Source organism: Euprymna scolopes, chromosome 38, assembly GCF_053919585.1.
Source record: "Euprymna scolopes isolate OS-2025 chromosome 38, ASM5391958v1, whole genome shotgun sequence".
In the NCBI taxonomy this organism is placed as follows: Eukaryota; Metazoa; Mollusca; class Cephalopoda; order Sepiida; family Sepiolidae; genus Euprymna; species Euprymna scolopes.
Window position 1 is genome coordinate 83431276 of NC_136519.1, and position 25000 is coordinate 83456275.

A 25000-nucleotide genomic window follows, 5' to 3' on the forward strand; every position below is an offset into this window, starting at 1 on the left:
AAGCATGTGAAGCTTCCTCCTGGGCGATTTCACGGATTTTGATGACAATAAAAATATAGGAGTGTGAAATATTCGTTGATCATAATTCAATCCCGGGCAACGTCGGGTCTCCCTGCTAGTATATATATATATATATATATATATATATATATATATATATATATATATATATATATATATATATATAGAATTAAATTTACCAAAATGATCCAAGATGGTAAAACCAAAGTATATTATAAATATTAAAGAATTAATATTTATAAAGTAATCTCAACCATATGTAAAAGCTCGATAAAACCAAATAGGAGATAGAGCTTATAATACTTTTGTATGCAAAATCCGATCCCGCATTTTACTAATTCCTACCCTCTGATGAGAAGGAAAGTATTTCTTCGAAACTCCGCGGATTAAGGACTATCCACTTATCAAGCGTTTCCTTTTCAGATTGAATATGTTTTTAACTCTTTTTCAAAGTGTTTTTAACATGTTTTTTTTTTTTTTTTTTAACTATTTGCTCTTATATATATATATATATATATATATAGGAATGAAAAAAAAATGGTGGCGAGTAGGACAACAATACAAAGAAAAAAGAACAGGGCAGTAAAACTCTCACAGTCCTTCTCTTTTGTTTTAATTAGACCGTCAACTGCGAAAACAAGCAAGTTGATCTCTAAATGGGAGTGAGGACTGAAGTGGAAAAAATGTAAGCGAGTTGTGGGGTGAGAGTGAATGGTATCTTGACAAGATAAGAAACAATTGGGGGAGTGAGAGACAAGGTGCAAATGAAAGTGGGAGGAGCTGGCATCCTGGGGGAATTATGCTACTTTTTAACAATACCGAAAAATGCCGAAAAATACCGAAAATCAATCTAACAACTTACCGAGTACGTTTCCATCCCAGAATCGAGCCATTCTTTACTGGAAATATCCGTTTCCATGCTGCAACATTTGGTAGGAGTTTGAGATGGCTATTTGTACGGTCCATCGCTGTTTTTTAAATTTTTATTTAATTTTTTTATTGATATAATAATTCCAATGAGAATAACATAAAAAAAAGTGTAAATTCCTTCCGGTGTGGACAATAATCGGGATTCAGAGGAGTTGCAACGGACCACGGGGCAGTTGCCAAAAAGGGTTGATATTCTGCAGGAACATTATTAATCCCAATTTTAAACAAAATAACTTTTGTTTATTTCGTTTTGGGAAGCAAATTAAGAAATTCATTGCTGTTTTTCTCCTGGATTGACAAGCACCTGCGTTAGACATTTTTTCTTAGCTGTTATATTTTTAATTTTTTTATTCAGCATTTTTTATTTAATTTGATCTATTTTGAAAATTAATTTTAGGTAGGTTTCTTTGTGTGTGTGTGTGTGTGTGTGTGTGTGTGTGTGTCTAAATCGGGTAATAAAGCAATCTTCAAAGAATTCCACGTTTGATAACTATATGGCTATTAAATTTGAACTTAAAAGTTTAATTTTAAACTGTGCGTCTTCATTTGTTTGTCTACCCCGCCATGGGACCAGGATTATACGCAAGGTCGGTTTTTAATATGCCGGGGAGGGGGTGGGGAATACAGCAACCTCTAGAAAGGGGTAGTCTAGATTGGGACACAAATAAAATTCGTCTCACTCTAGAAGGATTTCTTTTTTACAGACCGAGGACAGATACGATGAAGTTTAATATCAGAACGGGTACTACACTTTGCTCCCAGCCAAATAAAAAAAAAAAACAAACAAACCCAAAATAACAAAAAAAACAACAAAAAAACAAAACAAGAACACACACAAACACACACACACAAACACACACAAAGAAAAAAAAATAAACGTGTTTATGACCGCGTGTGTTTCTGTGTGCGTGTGTTTGGCACCCACAAACCCGAATACTCGAAGACCCCCACACCCACACCACACGCGGCTTGCGTAAGAATAAACAACAGATCTCTCTAAGACAAACTAATCAAGCGAGGAATCCCGATTATGCAAACGCTAAAATGAGATGCCACACTGGTTCCTCTCGTCAGATAATCGGCGGTAAGCAACGTTGACTCTGATCAGTATTCAGACGGGTAACCATTTGATAACACCAGGTGCTGTAAGCGATACGTTCCAAGCAAACATATAAATACAAAACAGCAGCCATTGTTGTGAAATAAACGACGACACACTATGGTCCGGTAACAGTGTGAAACAATGATGAGATCGCTTTTTGTGAACGGGGGGGGGGGGGGCTCTAAAGGGGAGGGGGATATACGCCTATTGTTTTATTATGTAACGTTCGGTATGCCGTGTCAGGACGTAATAGCCCTTCCAGAGACTTCCCTACGGCTCGTACAAAATCAAGTCACTGTCCTTGCCAGCACAATGAGGAGGAGGGTTCGATTCGCACCTGATCTGATTGACGCTATGAGACCGAGACAAACCCCGGATCTGGGAGTCGCTTTATAGGCTGATAAAAAGGTATATAACCTCTATTAGTTATACAAACAACAGTACACGCGATCAGAACATATATATAAATGTATAAGTTATGAATATATATATGGCAATCAAGCTACACAGAAATATCCGCGTTTCATTCTCGTGAGAATTCGTCAGGCTTTTATATATATATATATATATATATATATATATATATATATATATATATATATATAGACAAAATATTACATAGTCGCTACATTGAACATGCTAATATTTCAGACACTTGGTCGGTAAGGACCAAAAGTCCTCGTCAGGCGACGTAATAAAGTTTCTGAAAGCGTCTGGTTCTCAAATAGGAGGATTGAAGTAATATATTTATTTTAATAAATATAAACCGTTACAATTAGAAGGGAGGGGTGGGGGCGTAAGTGACATATATATATATATGTGTGTGTGTGTGTGTGTGTGTGTGTGTGTGTGCACTGATGATTCCCGAAAGGATGAAACACTAGTGTTTGTAGGTATATAAAAATTATATAATAATAATAATGATAATATCTATATATATATATATATATATATATATATATATATATATATATATATATGGGTGTGTGTGTGTGTATGTGTTTATATATAGATGTATGTGTACGTGTGTGTGCTTACCTTTAGCTCTCCTAGAAACACGTGTAGAAATAAAATTATAGTATGATATACTTTTAATTTAATATTTTACTATTTATTTATTATTAGCTCTATATAACGCCTTAAATATTGAGTTTTATTTGGAAATCGATTTCAACTGTATGGATACGCCCGTGATTTTTGTATTCAATTATGTTTTAAAAAAAAAAAATTTTTTTTTGCTATATATATATTTCGAATAAATCTTACACCCGAATATAAATATCAACAACACAAAATAGCTCAATAGTGCAATACTAGAGCTATAAATACGAACATAATGAATGTCTGTCTCCACTAAAGAAGAAAAGCGATAAAATATTAAAAGTATTATTGTATGTATTATTATACGAAATCTGCGTTAATCAACGTTTGTTTCTCCTTATGCTTTTTTGTTTTCATATATATTTAAATCACACAAAATATATGCTAAAATATTCTTTAGTTTTGGGATTGAGTTATGCTTGAAAAACAAAAGAACTCACATTTCTATTACCATAGTCAGTTTGCAATTATTTTTTCTTAGCGATCCATCTCTTACTCGCTATAATAATCATCCTCTCTCAGTGTTTGTTGCTTGAAGCCCGCTCTCAGTTTTATACGGTGCCTATGACTCTCGCTTCCGTCTCTTTTTCTCGTTGTGTTTATTGACAGTTTAAGGCAATAAAACCTACTTATAAACTCAATTAAAATCGTATGTTATAAACCAAAGGAATACCACCACAAGTAGCAATACTATTTAAAACCAGAAGTAATGAGGGAGAGAGGGAAAGTGCGAAAGAGAGGCCTATAAAGAGAAGATTCTTTTTATCATGTAAAATTCAGATATCTTCTTGCCGGCTTCCTATGACATTTTTTTTTAGCAATATATATATTTTAATTTAATTCAATTTAAAAGTAATTCGTAAAATCGTTGTGTTTGAACCGTTTAAAGGCATTCAACAGGTCAAAATGTATAAATAAATAAATAAATAAATGTAAAAAAGGATCCAATTGTGACGCGGAGTGTGTGTGTGTGTGTGTGTGTGTGTGTGTGTGTGTGTGTGTGTGTGTCCGCCCGTGACCCCGTCCCGTTGCACAGAAGTTAACAACTAAAATAATTACCGGACGAATCTGTTTCAAGTATTTAGGGGGAATAGAAAAAGCAATAAACAAGTCAGACACTCCCCACCCTAATTTCAACCTATTTCTGTAATGAAATGTTTTCTTTCTCTCTTTCTTTCTTTCTGCTTTTTTTAAATAACAATTTATATGTTTTATGTTTTTAACTTTGCTGTTTGAGACGTTTTATTAATTTTCTTTTCCTTTTTTTGGTTCTAAAACTTCACCAATTCAGACGTTATTTATTATTATTATTATTATTATTGGTGCGAACACTGATGGAGGGTAATTATTTTCCCATCACTTTCGACGAAGGGTATGTGCTTGTTTAGTTATAAATTTCCACAATGCTGTTGTCGACGTCGTCGTTGTCGTCAGAGGTGAATATACGAATATTCAAAAAAAAAAAAAAAAACAAAAAAAAAACACGGAGTGAGATAATAAAAATCCAGTAAAAAAAGGAAAAAGGAAACCAATGGGTTGTAGAGCTATAAATTCCTTGCAAGGTAAGATAATCCCCGGCATTAAGTAGAAGAATATGGTTCCGAAATTTGTACGCGAGCCGAAAGGATTTTCTTTCGTTTTTTTTTTTTCCTGAATCGTTTAAAGGATGAAGTCGATGCAACGACAGCTTGCACACGTGGTGCTCACTGATGCAGGCGGAGTTTAAAAGAATCCACAGTCACCGTTAAAGACTCTCTCGTGGCGAAGCTGCTTGTGGTACGGTTCCTCGGAATTGGTGGCACTGCTTCTGCAAAAGAGGCAACTGTAGCAGATAACCGTAGCGATAATAGTAGAGGCTGTGGAACTGACGCGCTCGTTGTGGAATCTGTCGACTATATGCACACACACATACACACACACACACACACACACACACGCGCGTTCAGCTTCCACGACTAGTGCTTATTCGAAGATGATGTTGTCAGATCGATGGCTAGCTAATCGATTACATTTTAAAAGGGAGGAGACAGGGATGCTTCGGAGAGATATGCGGAGGGAAAGAGGACACCAGATGACGGCAGCTACGGTTTGATTTAACCAAGTGACAATCAGGTGCGACAGCAAAGTTTTAAGAAAATAGAATAAAAAAAATATGAAGTGGTTCGGGGGAGGTTGGTAGGGGGCGGGGCGCGGAAGTCGTGTGAAAATCACGCTTTGTTTTTAGGGAAAGAATAAAAAATGGTTCGCAAAAGGATGGGGTGAATGTCATTACTGTGGCATTGGGGGGGAGTAGGGAAAGATTGACAGATAGTAGGGGAGGAAGAGAAAGAAAGGGGACGGAGAAAAAGAGGCACAAAGAGAAAGAGAGAGAGAGGGAGAGGTGGGGGGAAAAGAAAGGGAGAGATAAGTAGATAGATAAAGAGAGCGGTGAAGTACAGGGAGAGAGAGACAGGAAAATGGGAGGAGCGTTAAGAAAAAAGGGACTTACTAGGGATGGATAATGAAAGTGAAAGTACAGGTAGAGAGAGAAAGGGAGAGAGAGTAAGACAGAAAGGAGGGGAAGAGGATAGAGTAAGAAAGAGAAAAAACAAAATAAAGGAGGAGTAATACATACGGAATTGATTGGACTAGAGAAGGGAAAGCTGGAAAAAAGGAAGAGAACGAAAGAGAGAGAGAGAAAGAAACGAGCGCACGAGAGAGACAGACAGAGAGAGAGAGAGAGAGAGAGAGAGAGAGAGAGAGGTATATGATAGAGGGGGAGGAAAAAGAGGAAAAAATAGAGGAGTGAGACATGGGGAAGAGATTAGGATAGAGAAGCAAAAGTTAGAAAAAGAAGAGAAGGAAATAAAGAAAGAAAGAGAGAGAGAGAACCGAGCGAGAGAAAGAAAGAGGGAATGAGATAGGGAGGGAAGAAAGAGGGGAGAGAGTGGGAAAGAGAAAGGTGGAGTGAGACACGGGGAAGAGATTGTGATAGAGGGATGAAAGCGAGAAAAAGAGGAAGGGAGAGGGAGAGAGTTAGGCGAGCAAGAAAAAAAGAGAGTAAGAAAGAGGGGAGGAGCGGAGAAAGAGCAAAAGAAAGGGGGAAGAGATTCGGATAGAGAGGTGAAAGCAAAAAAAAAGAGGAAGAGAAAGAGAGCGAGAGAGAGATAGAGGGAGAGAGAGAGAGAGGGGGGAAGTGAGAGGGGGGGGGAAGAGAAAGGACTTCTAATTAACTATAGCCACTTACGTCTCAGTACCTTGGGGGAATATAGATAAAAATGGGAGGAGCGTAAACAACAAAAGGGAATTATTAAGGATAGATAATGAAAGTGAAAGTACAGGATAAAGAAATGTCATTTATCAGGGAGAACGATAAAAAGAGAGAGGGAGAGAGATAGAGGAACAGAGTGGGGAAGAAATAGAGAGGGAGGGAAATAGACGGGAAGCAAGAAGACGTGAAAAACTGGGAGGAGCGTAAACAAAAAAAAGGGAATTATTTGGGATGGATAATGAAAGTGAAAGTACAGAATAAAGAAAATGTCATTTATCGGGGTGGGGGGAAACGATTAAGAGCAGGAGTGAGAGAGGCTGAGAGGAACGCAAGGGAAACAGAGAGAGAGAGAGGAGAGCGAGAAAGAGAGAGGGAATGAAAGGGAGAAAGAGAGAAAGCAAAGAGATACATTTTACAAAATGGAAGTAGAAAGGGAGTTACTAGGGATCGAAATGAAAGTGAAAGTAAGGAATACGCGAATGTTACTTAACAGGGAGAGAGAGGGGGAAAGGGGAAAAGGGATAAACAGAGACAGGGACAATAAAAGAGAGACAAAAGGAGAGAACCTTCACAAAATGGGAGGAGCTTAAACAGAAGGGGGAGGTACTAGGGATGGATAATGAAAGTGAAACTAAAAGATAAAACGAATGTAATTTCCTATTATTTGGAATCTTCAGGTTGCTGCCCTCATCTTGAATATCAGATTTTCTACAACATTTCAGTCGATGTATACTCCGACCTTCTTCAGGTGTATGTGGTCGAACTCAAGAACGTTTCTGCTGTACCCGGAAATTTGGACAAAATTTCAAATGGACCCTTTATTTACTCCACCATGCTCTCGTTCCGTCAGTCATGACGGAATAGAGGTTCTAAGTAATCTGCAATTCTAAAAAAAAAGATTTACAATTTCGAATTACTTAGGACTTCTATCCAGTGATGGCTGACGAAACAAGAATATGCTACCTGCATGAAGTAAATAAAGAGTTCCGCTCGAAATTCCATCCAAATTTCTGAGTTTAAGAGAAACATTCCCGAGTTTGACAAAATACACCTGCAGAAGATCGGAGATCACATCGACCTAAACGTTAACAGGGAGTAAGATCTGGACTATAGGGAGCATCAAGAACTATCTTGATGCCCATCTTATGTAATAAATAGTCTGTGATCTTCTCTGGGCTCCCTTGGGATAAACTTCATGTAAATCTTCCACATCTTCAGTTCCTCGTGTATAATTGTGTACAGTTCCCACACTGCCATCCGTGGTTAGAAAAAAAAGAAAAAAAAAAAAAAAAGAAACGTACCGGGCGTATCTGCATCGTTCTTTGGGAAAGAAGAAGGAAAGAATGGCCAGCGCATTTGTATACACAAAGGGCATCTTGCGAAGGCAGAGCATGATGGGAAAAGCTATTATTTGTTTTTCCTGTCTCTTCCCTTTTTTTCAAGATAGGAGGATATAAAAGCAGGGAAAAATTCCCTGGGGCAGCAGAGAGAAAAGAGTTTTGTATTGCTGACGTTCGGATTGTGCGGTGTGACATTGATGGCGAGAGGCCAGGTGTAGTCGATTGGAAAAGAAGAGGGCAGAAACGTGCTGGTGTCAAGAGAGTGACTCAATCCTTCCCGAACCCCAGAACTGAATCCTGATTATAAACTCTGCACATATTGTCTCTATAGACACATGACCGTCCTTATCCATGAAATTCTTTATTTGGCCAATCACCTCTAGTGTTCTGACTTCTTTACTCCTCCCACGCCTTTCATCACCACAAACTCCTTGCCTTCCTTGAATCTCTTTTGCCACTCAAAAACTGATGCTCAATTCTTGCAATGGCCCAAAAGCAGTCTGAAGGATTCCATAAGTTTCTGTGAAACTTTTCCTAAGTTTAAAACAGAATTTTATTTCATATCGTTCTTCTAAAGTGTTCATACATCCAGATTGCATTTTTGAAATTTACCAGCTGTGATAATCAGGCTTTAGTAACGTGTATTCCATCCCTGCTGTAACTGTTCATTTAAGCCTGAAATCATTGGACCATGGGAATAAAACCTTTAAAACCGCCAACAAGTCTCCTTGCGTTTCCGTGCATGAGTTATTTGCCTGTGATAAAACTATACAGATCCACAACCACACAAATGGAAATTGACAATGGAAAGAATATTTAATTAATTGACATATATACTAGCAGTGAGACCCGATGTTGTCCAGGATTAAATGAGGATCAATAAATATTCCAATGCTTCCAATGCTTGTACTCTGATCGAAATCAGTGAAATTACCTGATTTTCCAACAAATCGATTGCCTGTTCAAATTAATGACTCACCGCGATGAACCGAAAGATACTTTCTCATGCCTTCCTGCAGTGACTTAGTCCACAATACGTTGTAGTTTACATTGCATTGTAGAGAACCTTCGGTTGATTTTATAAAATTATTTTCATATAAAGAGTTGAATTAAAATTTAAAATGTAAAAGCCAAGCCAGTGGAACTCTCTGTCGCTTGCCTGTTTCCCACCTGACTACAACTTGGACGTCTTCAAGTCCAACATAAACAAACTCCTGACAAACCGCATCCTTAAGTAAGACACTCTATCTAAACACCCAATACTAATGATTACGGCAATACTATCTCATTGATTACTGTACACGCAATAACCCTTATCCCTGAGTGGCCTTCGGGCCTTGATAAGTGGTGATCCCATGTAAAACAAAAATTGTGCTTTAAACAGAAATATTCAGCTTAAACGCCCCCTATCTTATAAAAAAAAACTACTGTAAATATTATGCGCTGGGATCCATTGTTGTATTGTGATGAAACTTTTAAAATGCTCTTGTGAAGTTAGGCTGTATCAGAGTGTTAACTTTGGGCTATTTTCAAAGAAATAAACTTTTGCTCTCCCCACCCTTCCGTAAAGGAATCTTATCTGCCCAGGAACGTTTGGATTTATCGTGCTAACAAAGCTGCATAAGTATCATTAATTTTGGTCTCTCCTCTTGTGAAGTGTCTCTCTCCCCAATAAAATCTTTAAAATCGCCAACAAGTCCTCTTGTGTTTCCATGCACGAGTTATTCACTTGTGATAAAACAGCCACTTTACGATGCCATGATAAAGATCAACAGCCACACACGTGGAAAGAATGAAGAATTACTTTTCATTTAATTGACCGAATTACTTGATCGCTCATCAGCAAGAACCCACAAGTGCAGTAAGTATGCACTTGTTGTAAAACGCATGCGCTTCCCTTCGTTTAACGTGCATTTTGTTACGAAATTGTGAGATATAGAAGAAAAGCTTCAAGGAAACAAACTACTATGTTAAAACATAGCAGGTGAAAGGGAAAAGGAAAAACTAATATATCGTAACATGTAAAGAAAAATTTACACGAAACTAGACTACCCGTGACCCGTTGGGTCAGTATGTTATATTAGCTATCGAATTCATGTATGAACGTGACACTTGTGACGTAAAAAAAATAGGTTTTTTTTGACATAACAGAAACACTTCTATGAAAGTATATTAAAATGAAAAAAGAATATAGATAGATTTCTATGAGTCGTTCTGTTCATTATAATGGATTATTAAAAAAAAAAAAAATTACAGTTACTGAATTATAAGTGGTCGGCCATACTTATAGGTAAATGTGCACTGAACAGATATCATAATATTTATTATAGTTAAATTCAAATTTTGATATATCTGTTTTTTTTTACATCGTTCATTTCTGTATTACGTTTGTTATTTTTAACCCCACTTTTCCCATGTTAAATAATAATTTCGAAATAATAACGTTAATATTTCAGCGTCCCAATTGTTCTTTTGTTTTTTGTTTATTTTAAACCCCACTTTTCCCATGTTAAATAATAATTTCGATATAATAATGTTAATATTTCAGCGTCCCAACTGTTCTTTTGTTTTTTGTTTATTTTAAACCCCACTCTTCCCATGTTAAATAATAATTTCGAAATAATAATGTTAATATTTCAGCGTCCCAATTGTTCTTTTGTTTTTTGTTTATTTTAAACCCCACACTTCCCATGTTAAATAATAATTTCGAAATAATAACGTTAATATTTCAGCGTCCCAATTGTTCTTTTGTTTTTTGTTTATTTAAAACCCCACTTTTCCCATGTTAAATAATAATTTCGAAATAATAATGTTAATATTTCAGCGTCCCAATTGTTCTTTTGTTTTTTGTTTATTTTAAACCCCACTTTTCCCATGTTAAATAATAATTTCGAAATAATAATGTTAATATTTCAGCGTCCCAATTGTTCTTTTGTTTTTTGTTTATTTTAAACCCCACTTTTCCAATGTTAAATAATAATTTCGAAATAATAACGTTAATATTTCAGCGTCCCAACTGTTCTTTTGTTTTTTGTTTATTTTAAACCCCACTTTTCCCATGTTAAATAATAATTTCGAAATAATAATGTTAATATTTCAGCGTCCCAATTGTTCTTTTGTGTTTTGTTTATTTTAAACCCCACTTTTCCAATGTTAAATAATAATTTCGAAATAATAATGTTAATATTTCAGCGTCCCAACTGTTCTTTTGTTTTTTGTTTATTTTAAACCCCACTCTTCCCATGTTAAATAATAATTTCGAAATAATAATGTTAATATTTCAGCGTCCCAATTGTTCTTTTGTTTTTTATTTATTTTAAACCCCACTTTTCCCATGTTAAATAATAATTTCGAAATAATAACGTTAATATTTCAGCGTCCCAATTGTTCTTTTGTTTTTTGTTTATTTTAAACCCCACTCTTCCCATGTTAAATAATAATTTCGAAATAATAATGTTAATATTTCAGCGTCCCAATTGTTCTTTTGTTTTTTGTTTTATCTTAAACCCCACTTTTCCCATGTTAAATAATAATTTCGAAATAATAACATTAATATTTCAGCGTCCCAATTGTTATTTTTTTTTTTTTTCGCGTTTAAATTATCCAAATAAACAATTGTTAATACTGTCTGCTTTCTTTTTTTTACATCGTTCATTTCTGTATTGCGTTTAAGTTATTTAAACCCCACTCTTCCCATGTTAAATAATAATTTCGAAATAATAACGTTAATATTTCAGTGCGCAGGTCATGGCGTATGCGCAACTGGATGTCGTAAATCATAAAGTGGGTTACATACATCGTTACAAGGTCATTTGAGTTTTATAATTATACTAGCGAGGGGTACCCGGCGTTGCCCGGGTGTTTTTCGGGGTATGTGAAAAAAAACCCCGAAGTGTTGACGACGCGCAGTTGGAAAATAGTAAAGTGTTTAAAAAAAAAAATTAACGTGACGGCGATAGGTATTCAGCAGTTAGTTTGTGTGGGACAGTTTTGAAAAATGGGGTTTTTTGTTTTTAAAAAACCGCTCCCTGTTTATTAGGAGGAGCGAAGACGAAGTCGACATTGACCAAACTGGCTCTGGGCCTGTGATTAGAGTCGAGGTTCGCTTTTTTTATACCGAAAAGCGAATGTAACGCGTGCCGATGCGGGAAATGTGGAATAATTAAGGTTTGAAAGTCAATAAAATTAAATAGAGAGGCGAGCTCCGTGGATAATTCGTAGATATTACAATTTATAGATGATATAAAAAGTTTTAAAAAGTTGTGAAGCTGTTACATATAGGGTCTTCTTAAAAGAGAGGATAGTCTGAGAGAGAGATGCTTAGAAAGGGATGTTGTAAGACTCAGAGATAGAGAGAGAGAGAGAGAGAGAGAGAGAGAGAGAGAGATGTTGTAAGAGACTTAGAGAGATTGTTCCTGTTATAAGAGATTCTTATATATTAAAAGTTCATTCCTTAATTGTGTTAAATGGAAGAAGAAGAAAAGGAGAAAGCTCTTAGAGTGAGGACATAGTGTTCAGACAGTTCGAACATGATGATGTTGAGACGTGTATGTAAAGACATATAACACAAATATATAATACAATTGGACTTTACCTTTTTTTGTAAGAATCATAAGACACAAGACGAGCTTTACAAAACACATGATGGTTTATTCTTCACACGGCCGTGATTCCATCATCAAGAATTCAAAGTCTCACATTTTTTCTTGAAGTGACGTCTCGCTTCTAGACGTCTGACTCTCTCTGAGTTTTCTCACTGACTGACTTACTCTAAAGTTTTTTCTCTATTCCTAGAACTTTCTATTTTTCCGTGACGTCATACACATGTTAAAACATGTGCCTTCTTTCACGTGTCCTGGACATACGTGTCCAAAACTTTTCGTATTTCTCAGTAACCTATTTATCCAATATGTTAAAAACATTATCTTATAAGCTGCATTCTTTCAATTTAAAATTTCATAACAAACTTAAGAGTTCACATTCTTTCCTTGAAATATTTATCTATATTCTAAACAAATGTTTGTTTTACATTTTTAAATTCTCACACGTAATCTATTTCTAAACCCAGATTACGAGGTTCGAATTTCGTCTATGCTCTTTCATTTTCATTTTAAACTTAATTCTCCATTTTTATACTTACATGAAAAGGGGACAGCCCTTATCGTGTAACAAAGCGAGCAAGCGCTTGTTTGAAAGAAGCCTTTCGTGGACATCGAGGAAAAGCGAACATACATACATACATACATACATACATACATACATTTTCGCTTTTCTATTTATAGACTAGCGAGGGGTACCCGGCGTTACCCGGGTGTTTGTAGGGGTGTGTGGTGTTAAATAAAAAAGAAACCGGGGGGGGGGGTAGGATCGAAGCCGAACCCCTGAGGCGAAGTTTGAAAATAAAATCGGCCAGCCAGAAGTGAAAGATGTTTGAAAGTCGTCGAGTTTCCGACGACGACGATGACGATGTAAGCATTGTTATAAGCGAAGAAAAGAAAACAACGTTTTAATTAAGCGAGGGGGGAGGGTAAAACACAAATTAAAACAGAAAAACGAACGAACGAAATGTAAAAAATCGAAAAAAAAGAAGACATCTCACACCACGATTCGAACCCAAGACGTTTAGATAATGAACCAACCCTTAACTACCTACGCTAAAGCGGCGTATATAAAGTTTGTTCGATTTATCAACTATTTAAAGTAAATGTACACATGACGTCATCTGACGCATGCGTTGTTGACCCTCCCCCCCTGTCGAATCTGTCTAGACCTCTCTCTCTCACTCACACTCTTTCTCTCTCTCTCTCTCACACACTTCGTCTGCCTTACTCTAAACACTGGAAAATGGCGTCTGGCTGTTTTTATTTTTAAAAACTTCGTTCGTTAAAATTTTTTGTAAGCGTATTTTTTTTTTTACTTCACATGTTTGGCTTATTATTTTTCGTTTAACTATCGAGTCTAACTATTTTTAATGGTGTAATAACTTTGGTAATGTTGCCATAGCGTAGAAGTTCATAGTTTAGCTTTAATTAATTCTTTTTTACCGATAACAACATTTTTAAATTGTAAATTAAGACGGCCATTAGAGGTTGCTGACGTCAAGATCACGTGACATGACTCAGCGGGTTTTAAATACAAGTTGACCCAAAATAAACGGCCGCGTGCATACTTTATGTAGAAGAGTTAGCGGCCATATTTTTTGGGGCAGTTATAAATCGATTTAAAAATATGTAATGTTTAACATTAAAATGTCACATTTTTGGCCCCCCCTGCAGAAAATTGATCAGTTGACGCACTTCTGATGGTCACTTTGGTCCAATCTTTTGATATTTATCGTCCGGAATGTGGGGCTTTCATATGAGACCAAGTTTGTGAATTTTTGTTGTGTCTGTCGAAAATTTTTAGCAGACACACAAACATACAAAAATACATACATTTTCGCTTTTATTTATATAGACTAGCTGGGGGTATCCGGCGATGCCCGGGTGTCTTGAGGTAAATCTAATCCGGGGGTCGGGGGTTAAATAATAAAATAAATGTTTTGGTAGGTAAGTATGAGAATCGAACCTGAGTTGGAAATTAATGGGTGAAAAAAACCCTGCTACGTTACCCATTGAGCCACGGCGACAGACAACATTAAGCAGGTTTTTTTACTATAAAAACAGGCGTGCGCAATAAAAGTTAACTCTGCTGCTTCCATTAGACCTAATTAAGAAGGTCAAATAGAAGTCACGCAGCGTTTGTTTACCAAAATTTAACTGTTTCTTCCCCCAACAGATGTTGAGGAGGGGGAAAACCGCCCCCAATTGTCCAGATTGAATAGCAACTGATCAAAGCTGATTGCTTCTGGACGTTTTTCCCGGCGCAATGCCGAAGACGTCGTTTGAGTTTAGTTTTACTTTATTTATACTAAAAAGCCCAATCAACACGTGAGAAGCCAAAATAGCAATAATTTTGTAAAAGTCGACGTAAATAAATCTATAAGCTACATGCGTTCCCAAATCCTACATATTATTATCTAGGACCTATATACACAGTTTTAAGCGATAGTAACGACCCTGGGAGCGTGTGTGAGAAAAGCCTTTTGAAGACATACACGAAATGGTCACACACATTTTGCCTTTTATATATATTGATTAAGGCAAACTGAGAAATGAATAGCTGGGCATATAAATAGAGACTAAAATTTGAAAGGTGTAGGATTTAAATAAATAAATCAGAGAAGAAAAATAATTATAAAAATAAAAAAGCATTAAAAGATTAAATGAAAACGAAAAATAAAAAATTGTAGAAATATTTAAAAATAAGAAATACGAACGTGGGATACTCAATTCGAAAATAATCGAATAAATAAATAAATAAATAAATAAATACAATGAGGATAAACGAGGTGGGTCTAAACTGCTTGTTTCCTTAAAATAGGGATTATGAATATATTCATATATATATATATATATATATATATATATATATATATATATATATATGTGGCAAATGTATTTTGATGTTTGAAGAGTGGCTATTTTTGGAATATTTTTAAATAATATAATGTTTGAATTTGTCCGAATGGTTACGAAACAATTGTATCACATGAGAAAATGATGTTTTTATTTTATATTTTGTTGTCTTGATTTTTGTAAGAATATTATATACACATACATACACACAAACGCACGCATATATATACATATATATGTAAAAATATTATACACATCCACACACAAACATATATGTGTGCGTGTGTGTGTAATATTTTTACATACATATATATGTATGTGTCTGTGTAATATTACACACATATATATGTAAGAATATTACACGTACACACACATATATATATATATGTGTGCGTGTGTGTGATATTTTTACATATATAGTCTTGGAAGTTTTTAACCTTTAAAACTATAAAAAAAATAAAATATTTTTATCATTCGTTAAACAAACTATTTAGTCAGTAAGTCATTCAATCACGTGCAATCAGTGCATCAACTTGCTCTCTCGAATTCACTATAGTACCAGTAATAATTTATTTTTAAGGGATCATCAGTTGTTTATCATGAAACACTGTTTCGGGGATTTAATATATATGTGTGTCTGTGTGTAATATTTTTACAATATATATATATAACAAAATAAAACCCAGAGTTTTTCTTATTTGTTAGTTTTAACATTTTCTGTTTATTGTTTTCACGTTAACATTCATCATTTTAATAGTATTGAAGAATGACATGTAATTTGGAATGTGACATTGAGGTTGTATACAAAGAACAGTACGAGAAAGAAAAATGGGGTTTATGGGACATGTCTACAGAAAAGGCGGAATAAAACAGATTAGTTTGGCAGGAAAGATCGTGAGTAGAAGAAGCAGAGGGCGACAGCGAGAAACATAGGTTGATAGTTTGAATACCTGTGCAACATCAAAACTAATGAGCAACAATGAATTCATGAACGCCTCAAGGGAGAGATAGATAGATAGAGAGCTACCAGGCAGAACATCACTTAATGATAATGATAAAAAAAGAATGACAAAACTAATAAAGCAAGTAAGAGTAAAGTTACAAAGAGACATAGGAATAATTAGGATTAACTACTTTACTAAAGAAAAAATGAGACGTTATTTCATTCAATCTGGGTTTTAATGTCTAGACATGAAAATTTGAATGTAATATTGAACATACGAAAAAGACAAACTGGAATTTCAGATTGAGATTGCAAGGCATTCAAAGAAAAGTGACAAGACTACTGAAAATACTAAAACAACGCGAGCCTGTCTTTGTTTTATCGCTATTTCCATGGCAGGTGCTCGTCTGAGCTCGAATCCCTGGTTCCCCCTCGCCAATCTTTCACGAGAAACACCCGTCTGGCTGAAACTACTGTCAACATTTTTCCCCACTCTTTATCTGTGCCTAAATCCAAACGTAATTCCATGAGCAAAGCTTCTTTCTTAGAACTGCACGCCAGTGGAACTCTCTGCCGCTTGCCTGTTTCCCACCTGACTATAACTTGGACGTCTTCAAGTCCAACATAAACAAACTCCTGACAAACCGCCCCCTTAAGTAAGACACTCTATCAAAACCCCCAATACTAATGATTACTACAATACTATCTCACTGATTACTGTACACGAAATAACCCTTATCCCTGAGTGGCCTTCGGGCCTTGATAAGTGGTGACCCCCATGTAAAAAAAAAAACAAGATTGGTATAATTAGGATTAACTACTTCACTAAAAAGGGGTTCTAATGTTTTGACATGAAAATTGGAATTTCAGATTGAGATTGCAAGGCATTCAAAGAAGAATGACACATATAATAAAATGCTGGAAATAATTAGGATTAACTACTTTACTAAAGAAAAAAATGAGACGTTATTTCATTCAATCTGGGTTTTAATGTCTAGACATGAAAATTTGAAATTAATATTGAACATACAAAAAAGACAAATGAGATTCCTGGACCATGTCTACAGAAAAAGTGGAATAAAACAGATTAGTTTGACAGGAAAGATCATGGGTAGAAGAAGCAGAAGACGGCAGCAAAAAAACATAGGTTGATAGTCTGAATACCTAGGCAACATCAAAACTAATGAGCAACAATGAATTCATGAATGTCTCGAGAGAGATAGATAGAATGAGAGGCATAGTCGTCAAGACCTGTATCATTCGGTCTGGGTTCTAGTGCCTAGATATAAAAATTCGAATGTAATATTGAGATTGAGGCACACACAAAGAAAAATGACAAAACTAATAAAAATAGTAAAAATAAATTATTAATTTACAGAAAGATATTCAAAATATTAGGATTAACTACTTTACTTTAACACATCCAAAACCAAGCTTCTATCTTATCACCACTAATGCTCTGATCCCCACTTGGACCCAATTGATATTATCTCAAAAACGCTCCCTGCTTTGACGAGCTTCTAGTCTGACCTTCACTCATGACCTGAAATTGCCAATATCACTAGATAAATAATTGCGTCATTTTCTGCCTAGAGTACCCTCTCCTGCCTGGAGAGAATACAAAACACACTTCAAAATCTAGTGGGTGATACCCTTTTCTCCTTTTTGCTGCCTCTTTCTCAGAGAAATGAAGTTGCAGGCCTCTCTCTGTTCTATCGTTATTTTAATAGCAGATGCTCGACTGAGCTTCACTCTATGGTTCTCCCCTGTAAGGCATTTGTGGCAAGCACTTGACTAGCTACAACCACTATTACCGATTCCCCTTTCTTTCTATGTGTGCCTAAAACTAAATGAAAATTTCATGAGCAGAGCTTTTTTCCTACAAACTGCTCGTCTGTGGAAAACAATACTGCAGAGCTGTTCCCCAGCTGATTATAACACTGTCGTTTCAAAGTCCAATGTAAACAAGTTCTTAATCAGCCATTCCCTTAAATAACCAAATTATACCCAATTTCCACCATTAACGATGATCCGCCCTCTAGAATAAATTAATTCCTATCCAATAACTGATCAGCATGGTGTTGTCTCACCTGACACTCAGTAACCTTTATCCTTGAATGGCTTCTGGGTCTTGATAAATGTGACTCTATAGTATACATAAAAAGAAAATACAGCACAAAAAGGCTGCGTGAAGTGGCTGGGAGAGAGACTTTTAAAGAGCACATGTATGGCAGAGCGATGTAAAATACATGGGTGTGGGAAAAGACTTTTGGAAGATAATGAAATGCATTATTGTATGAAGAACCACAAATGGATGTTGTTCATTTGCATTTACAAAAAATAAACCGAGTCGAATTTTTATTTCTTTCCCTTGTTTTTTTATTCCTGCGATGGTATCAGACAGCGTGTAGGTCCGAGTGGTGACTCTATAGTATATATAAAAAAAAATGCAGCACAAAGATCACTTTTTATTTAACATAAATATTGAATTAAACTCATATGTCATAGCACAGTTTGTATTCTTTTTTTTTTAGCTTACGCTTCCAAGAACTCGACTAGCTACAACCACTATCACCAATTCCCCTTGCTTTCTATTTGTGCCTAAAACTTTTTGTTTTTAACGTAAATATTGAATCAAGTTCATATCTCCATATAACACGGTTTGTATTCTTTTTTTTAGCTTGCGCTAGGGCTTGGCTATTGAACTTTTGTCATTTACTATGAATTCCAGGGCAACGCCGGGCTACAAGTGAGCTAGCAGATTGTGTAAAAAGAAAATACTTACTAAAAGACGTTGGAATGGCTTATAGCTCGCAAAGTTGTCCCAGACTTTAAAGTGTTTAAGCGGTATAAGGGACAGATCTATTTAAACTGAAGCGAAATAAATAATAATTCTTGATTTATCGCGGCTGTTGCATCGATGTTTGCGATTGAAGATTATTAGCCAGAAAAATAGAAGAAAAAGTTTTTTTTTTTAAGAAAGAGAGAGAGAGAGAGAGAGAGAGAGAGAGAGAGAGAGAGAGAGAGAGAGAGAGAGAGAAATAAGAAGATAATGTGTTCGGGATTTGACATTGAGTTAAGTAATCAAAGACATGATTGGACAGCATTTTCACAGAATTATGACAATCCCCAGCATTAAGACGGCACCTTATTCAATTAATGCGTCACATAGTTATGATCCAATATATCTTTATTAACATTGATCGCCATTTAACTTTTCGCTACACTAGCATGACATTGTTTCGATCTAGATTTATTAAGGATCATACGAAAACACTTTTTTTTTTTTACACAGGAGTCACCACTTATCAAGGCCCGGAAGCTACTCGAGGATAGGGGTCGATGGGTATACATTAGTCAATGGTATTATAACCAGAATCAAAGTTTGATTTTTTTTTTACATAGGCATAACCACTTATCAAGGCCCATAGACCACTTGAGGATAAGGGTTAAGAGAGTACAGTAGTCAATTGAACAATATAGTAATCGTTAGTAATGAAATTCGGTAAATTTGTTAACTTAAGGGAACGGCTAATCAAAAACTTGTTTACGTTGGATTTGAAGACAACCAAATTGTAGTCAGCTGGAAAGCAGGAAAACGGAAGACAATTCCACAGACGTGCAGTTCTAAGAAAGAAGCTTTGATCATGGAATCTATGTTTAGGCACAGATAAAGAGTAGGGGGAATTATTGATAGTGTTTTCAGCTAGTCTAGTGTTTCTTGTGAAAGTTTGGCGAGGGGGGGGGGACCATAGACTGAAGCTCAGTTGAACACTTGCCATGAAAATAACGATAAAGCAGAGACAAACTCACAACATCTCTTCTGTGAGATAGAGGTTACAGGGAAGAGAAACGAGGCTACGAAGTATATTTTGAACTCTATCAAGGCAGGACCTTTTTTTTTCTTTTTTTTTTACACAGAAATCACCACTTATCAAGGCCCGGAAGTCTATTTTGAACTCTGTCTAGGCAGGATAAGCTGCTTCTAGCAGCTCCTGCCCAGATGTGGCAACAGTACTCCTCCTTTTTCAATATTAACGCCTAAATAAAAAGACAGACACTTCCCCTGAAAGTATCTTAGTTATTATTAACTATAGATCGAAACAATGTCATGCGGGTGTAACAAAAAATTAAATGGTAAACGATGCATTGGACAACAAATATATGATCTTAGTCACTAATATCTATAGATCGAAACATTGTCATGTCATTGTTCTTAATCTTTGGATGTGACGATTGATTTTTCGGATTCTTTGGATTCTTCTGACTACTGCTCTCATCTTGAGTGTTACTTTTATAATGTTTCGGTCAATGTAACCTCCGGCCTTCTTCAACATCTTTGTGTGTTGTGACATGGAGGTTTTGTTACCTGGCATAGTGGATAAATACGGAGTGGAACGATGAAATTGTCGACCTAGAAAATACATGATTCCATTTCCGTTTGACGAAAACCGGTTTTCTTTTTCTGTTGCAGATCATTTACTAGTTGGCCAGTTGTGTACTGATGCAATATTTTTGAGTCATAATGGGGTATGGTCGCTCACAATTGGGAGATTCTATTTATAAACGTTGCTGCTAGGAACTGGCGAATCAAATTAATTAACGTTCTGCTATCAACCAATCAGAAACCAGAATTGCTCCATAAAAATTAAACCTTTTTAGCAACGTTGCATATGTTTTCTTCGTGTCAACACAAAAAGGATCTGCTGCTCTTTGGCTGCAAAATTATCAAGTCCAGAACCTGTACAGAACAACTGTCTACTGAGAATTCGTCATCTCCAGGTCTTGTATAGAATAACTACCCATCGGAAATTCTTCTGAAACTAAAACATGGCTTCCAATTCAATTGTCGCTCTAGAAAAGACGACATGATTCCATTTCCGTTTGATGAAAACCGGTTTTCTTTTTGTTGCAGACCATTTACTAGTTGGCCAGTTGTATACAAATCCCAATAGTGATAGGATCCTTTCACGACAGAAGATTCAATAAGCGAGAGTGAAGATGCGCCGCTGTACAACCCATGCTCTCCACTAATCCAAGTTATGACAACAGGACCATTGCCAGCACTATCAAAATGCACTGCTGGATAGCCATGAATAACGGACATGCCCAGGGTGATGAAAACAAAGTTTCCAGCCGCGGTTATGATCTTTGGTGTCGTTTCACATCATGCATGATTGAAGTTGCCTTGCAAGTCAACACCAAAGTGTACATAGATGTGCTGAAGAGCATGGTGATCTCCTGGTATAATCAGCTGGCCGTTGGCAGACCCTGGGTGTGGCAACAGGACTCGGTGCCGGCCCACAAGTCTAAAGAGACCCTAGCATGGCTTTAGAAGGAGTGCTACGACTTTGTACCCTTCTCTCAATCCCTCCCTCCTCCCCTCCACCTGAACCCGATTAACTATTTAATTTGGTTATGCATCAAGATCCTCACCAACATGACCTCCCAAAACACCAAACTCAACCTGATCGTCGGGTATTTGCCAAACTCCTGTTGGCGTTCGTAGAAAAGGCATGCTCCCAGTTCCGAACTCGTATCGAGGCAGTGATTGAGGCTGAAGGCGGCTACATTGAATAGATGTCAGCTCTACTACATAATCAAGTTACCGGAATTGATATTTTTCAATAAAATTTTAAAATAAAAGTGTGGTGTTGTTTTCTTTAGGGTGACAATTTTATCATTCCATCCTGTGCTTGATAAATTCAATTGCAAGTTACACTCTTCTGGAGGTGGAAGTTATAGGAGTTGCATAGTCAAAGAAGATTCGGTATGACTTACATATGAGCTTCTGTGTGCATATATATATATATATATATATATATATATATATATTTCTATATCTTTCTTTCAAAGACTTCAACATTGACGTGAACTCATGGGAAAGCAGTGCTTCCGACAGGCCAACTTGGCGCCGCTTGGTACACGAGGGCTCTCTGCTTGTCGAGACAAGACAAACTGAATCTGCAAAAGAGAAGCGCGCTGCGCAAAAAGCCCAAGGTGGTGAAGTGGCCGTCTTCAGCCACTGGTGCCCAACATGTGGCAGGGGCTTCCGCGCCCAGATTGGACTGATCAGCCACCTGCATACACACAACTAGTTGTCTATGGTCATAATCGACTCCGATTAACGAACACATACACATATTTCTATATATCTATAAAAGTGAGAATGTGTGTGTGTATGAGGATACTTCTCAACCTATATACTCAAAGAATTTTGGATCTACAGACATGAAATTTAGTATATACAGTATATACATGTGGAAAACTTTTTAATCGATTTAATCCAGAAAAAAAGGGCTGCTAAGGAGCCCAAATTGGGAGTCATTGGATTTTTATTTTTTTGTAAACTGTTTCACGAATGCGCATCTGCAGCCATAAAACATGCCAGCTGCTTCATGTTTAGAATAAGTAAGTTTGAAAACACATTGAAAATCGTGTCAAGCTGGTTTAATGGTTATCGTACTTGACTCCTTGTCTTTGGGTTTTGGTCTCGATCTTAGCTCGAGTACTTTTTTTTTTACTTACCAAAAGAAAACATGACATATGCCCAGCCCAAGTGAGGTAACTTCACAAAAACAAAAAAAAAACCCTCTTTTTTCCTTGGAGTTGTCCCCCTTGCATTGTGTTTTTTTTTAAACAAAAATATGCATGGGTATCGATCCTCTGTTTCGTAAAATACTTTTTTTTTTCACTAATATTAACAATTAGTATAGATATCCCGACAAATGGAATCATAGGAAAGCCTTTAAAAAATATCTTAGTGACCCTTGAAGATTGAACTTTCTTTACGATCTACGGACCCACCCTGAACCACACGGAGTCGTATTCTTGCAATGCAGAGTTAACCCTCTTTTCCTGAGTAGAGAAAAGGAAAAATGTTTTCAACACCTGAAGAAGGTCGCAGGTTGCAGCGACCGAAACGTTGTGCTAATAACAACCAAGATGAGAATAATAGTCCGATTAATAAACATAAGAATTCACATCTCATCTAAAAAAAAAATCAGAATTGCAAGAAGTTAACCGTTTAGAAAAGAACATCATACTCGCAGGCACGTGTTTCAGTTTCTGTATAAATTAAAATATAATATTTATGCGTATTTTACGACTAGGCTATGCCAGGTCAGCCTTCTAGTACATATATATATATATATATATATATATATTATATATATATATATATATATATATATATATATATATATGTATAAAATTCGTTTTTTTTGTGTGTGTATTGATATTACTATTAAAACCCTCTTTTCTATTTATTTAAAAAGAAAATACAATGTTCTTATATATGAGTTGTGGAATTTCATTCACTAGCAAACGATCTAGCTAATTTGCATATTTTTTTAAACATTCATTTTAATTAATTCCTTAATAGTTTTTTCGCTTTTCTTATAGGATGATCATCTTTAGTTAACTATTACGTGTAATTATATTCATGCAGATATTCTACAGGATTTATACTTGCATAATATTTGCGTAAAATGTTTATAGTAAACACAAAATTGTTTTCATATATATTTATGTATACGTATATATTTTTGTTTAATCTATCTATCTATTATATATATAAAAGTGAACGTGTGTGTGTGTGTGTGTCTGTGTACATTTTCTTACGATTTGACCTTTGAGAACTCTACCAAACTCCTTCACCAATTTTGGGTTTAAACACTTAAAATTTTAGATATAGGTTCCTTGGACATGGATCTAACTTAATAACTTGATTTGAGCCCAAAACAATAAATGTTAAGGGGTCATAATAGGGGTCAAAGTTAAAAAAAATTGACCGCTTTTTTTTTTTTTTTTTTTTGCTCAACATACACCTCACAATACCCGGGCAACGCCCGGCTGAAATGTTAGTATATATATATATATATATATATATATATATATACAAGAATGGCTACATTGGCATCTCATTTTGAAATCCAGCTGAGGCCATTCGTATTCACTTTGCTGGAATCGCCCAAGGACAAGAACAAAACCCGTTCCTCTTCTCTGTTCGGTTATGCAAAAACTATTATATTCGTTGTTGGAAACTCCAAGCTCCACATTCAGAACCTGATGAAGATGCAGCTGGGAATTCTGAATTCAAAACGAGATGAGGTTTGTTGAGCTAGAAGCTTAACCCCCCCCGCCCTCCCATGCATCATACCCCCACCATCACTTGCCGCCAGATACTACTGTACTTCATTTAAAAAAAAAAAAAGAAATAAAAAAAACAAGTTTTCCCTCCCTTCTCTTCCTCTTTCTCGCCTCCCTACTCTCCAAAAAAAAAAAAAAAATTATAATCTCTATAAAAGGAAATTTGTGTTTGTGTGAGTTCGTTTCCTATGGACTCCGAAACGGCTAGGCCGGCTTTTTGAAATTTCACACGAAAGTACTTTATGTTCTTGGCAGTGTTCTTAGATAGATTTTGTATAGGAATGTCTTCGTTAAGTATCGATAATCGAAAATCAAAAAAAAAATCCGCTGAAAGAAGGAACAAGCGATGTTGACCAAAGTTAACACCTTATACAGCCTAACATCACAAGTGCGTTTCAGAAGTTTTATTATTGCACAAGCAGTAAGGCCCAGCATATAAAATCAACAGTAGGTTTTTTGATATGACAGAGGCACGTTCAAAATGAATGCTTCTGTTTAGAGCAAAATTGGATCTTTGTACATTTTAGACTTTAATTTATGCTATTATATTTAAAAATAATTTTTATAAAATCAACTGTAGTTTCTCTACAGTGCAATGTAAATTATAATGCTTTGTGGACTAAGTCATTATGGGGAGACATGTGAAACTTTCTTCTAATGTACCGTGGTGGGTGCCCAACTAGAGCAAGCACTTAACTGTTTTGA

The 25000-nt window shown here is 35.9% G+C and overlaps 1 protein-coding gene across 3 annotated transcripts in view; it reads right to left on the minus strand.

Annotated features, from left to right (window-relative positions):
- The window catches only part of LOC145263231 (N-acetylated-alpha-linked acidic dipeptidase 2-like), a 544830-nt gene that overhangs the window by 304115 nt on the left and 215715 nt on the right, over positions 1–25000 (minus strand). Inside the window, exon 1 of one of the 3 annotated variants that reach the window (XM_080120317.1) lies at positions 884–1078. The exons of the other annotated variants lie outside the window; for them this stretch is intronic. Coding sequence (XP_079976443.1) covers positions 884–987 — 104 coding nt within the window. The 5' untranslated portion in view covers positions 988–1078. Of the gene's footprint in view, positions 1–883; positions 1079–25000 lie in introns of those variants that run through there. 3 annotated transcript variants of the gene reach the window in all.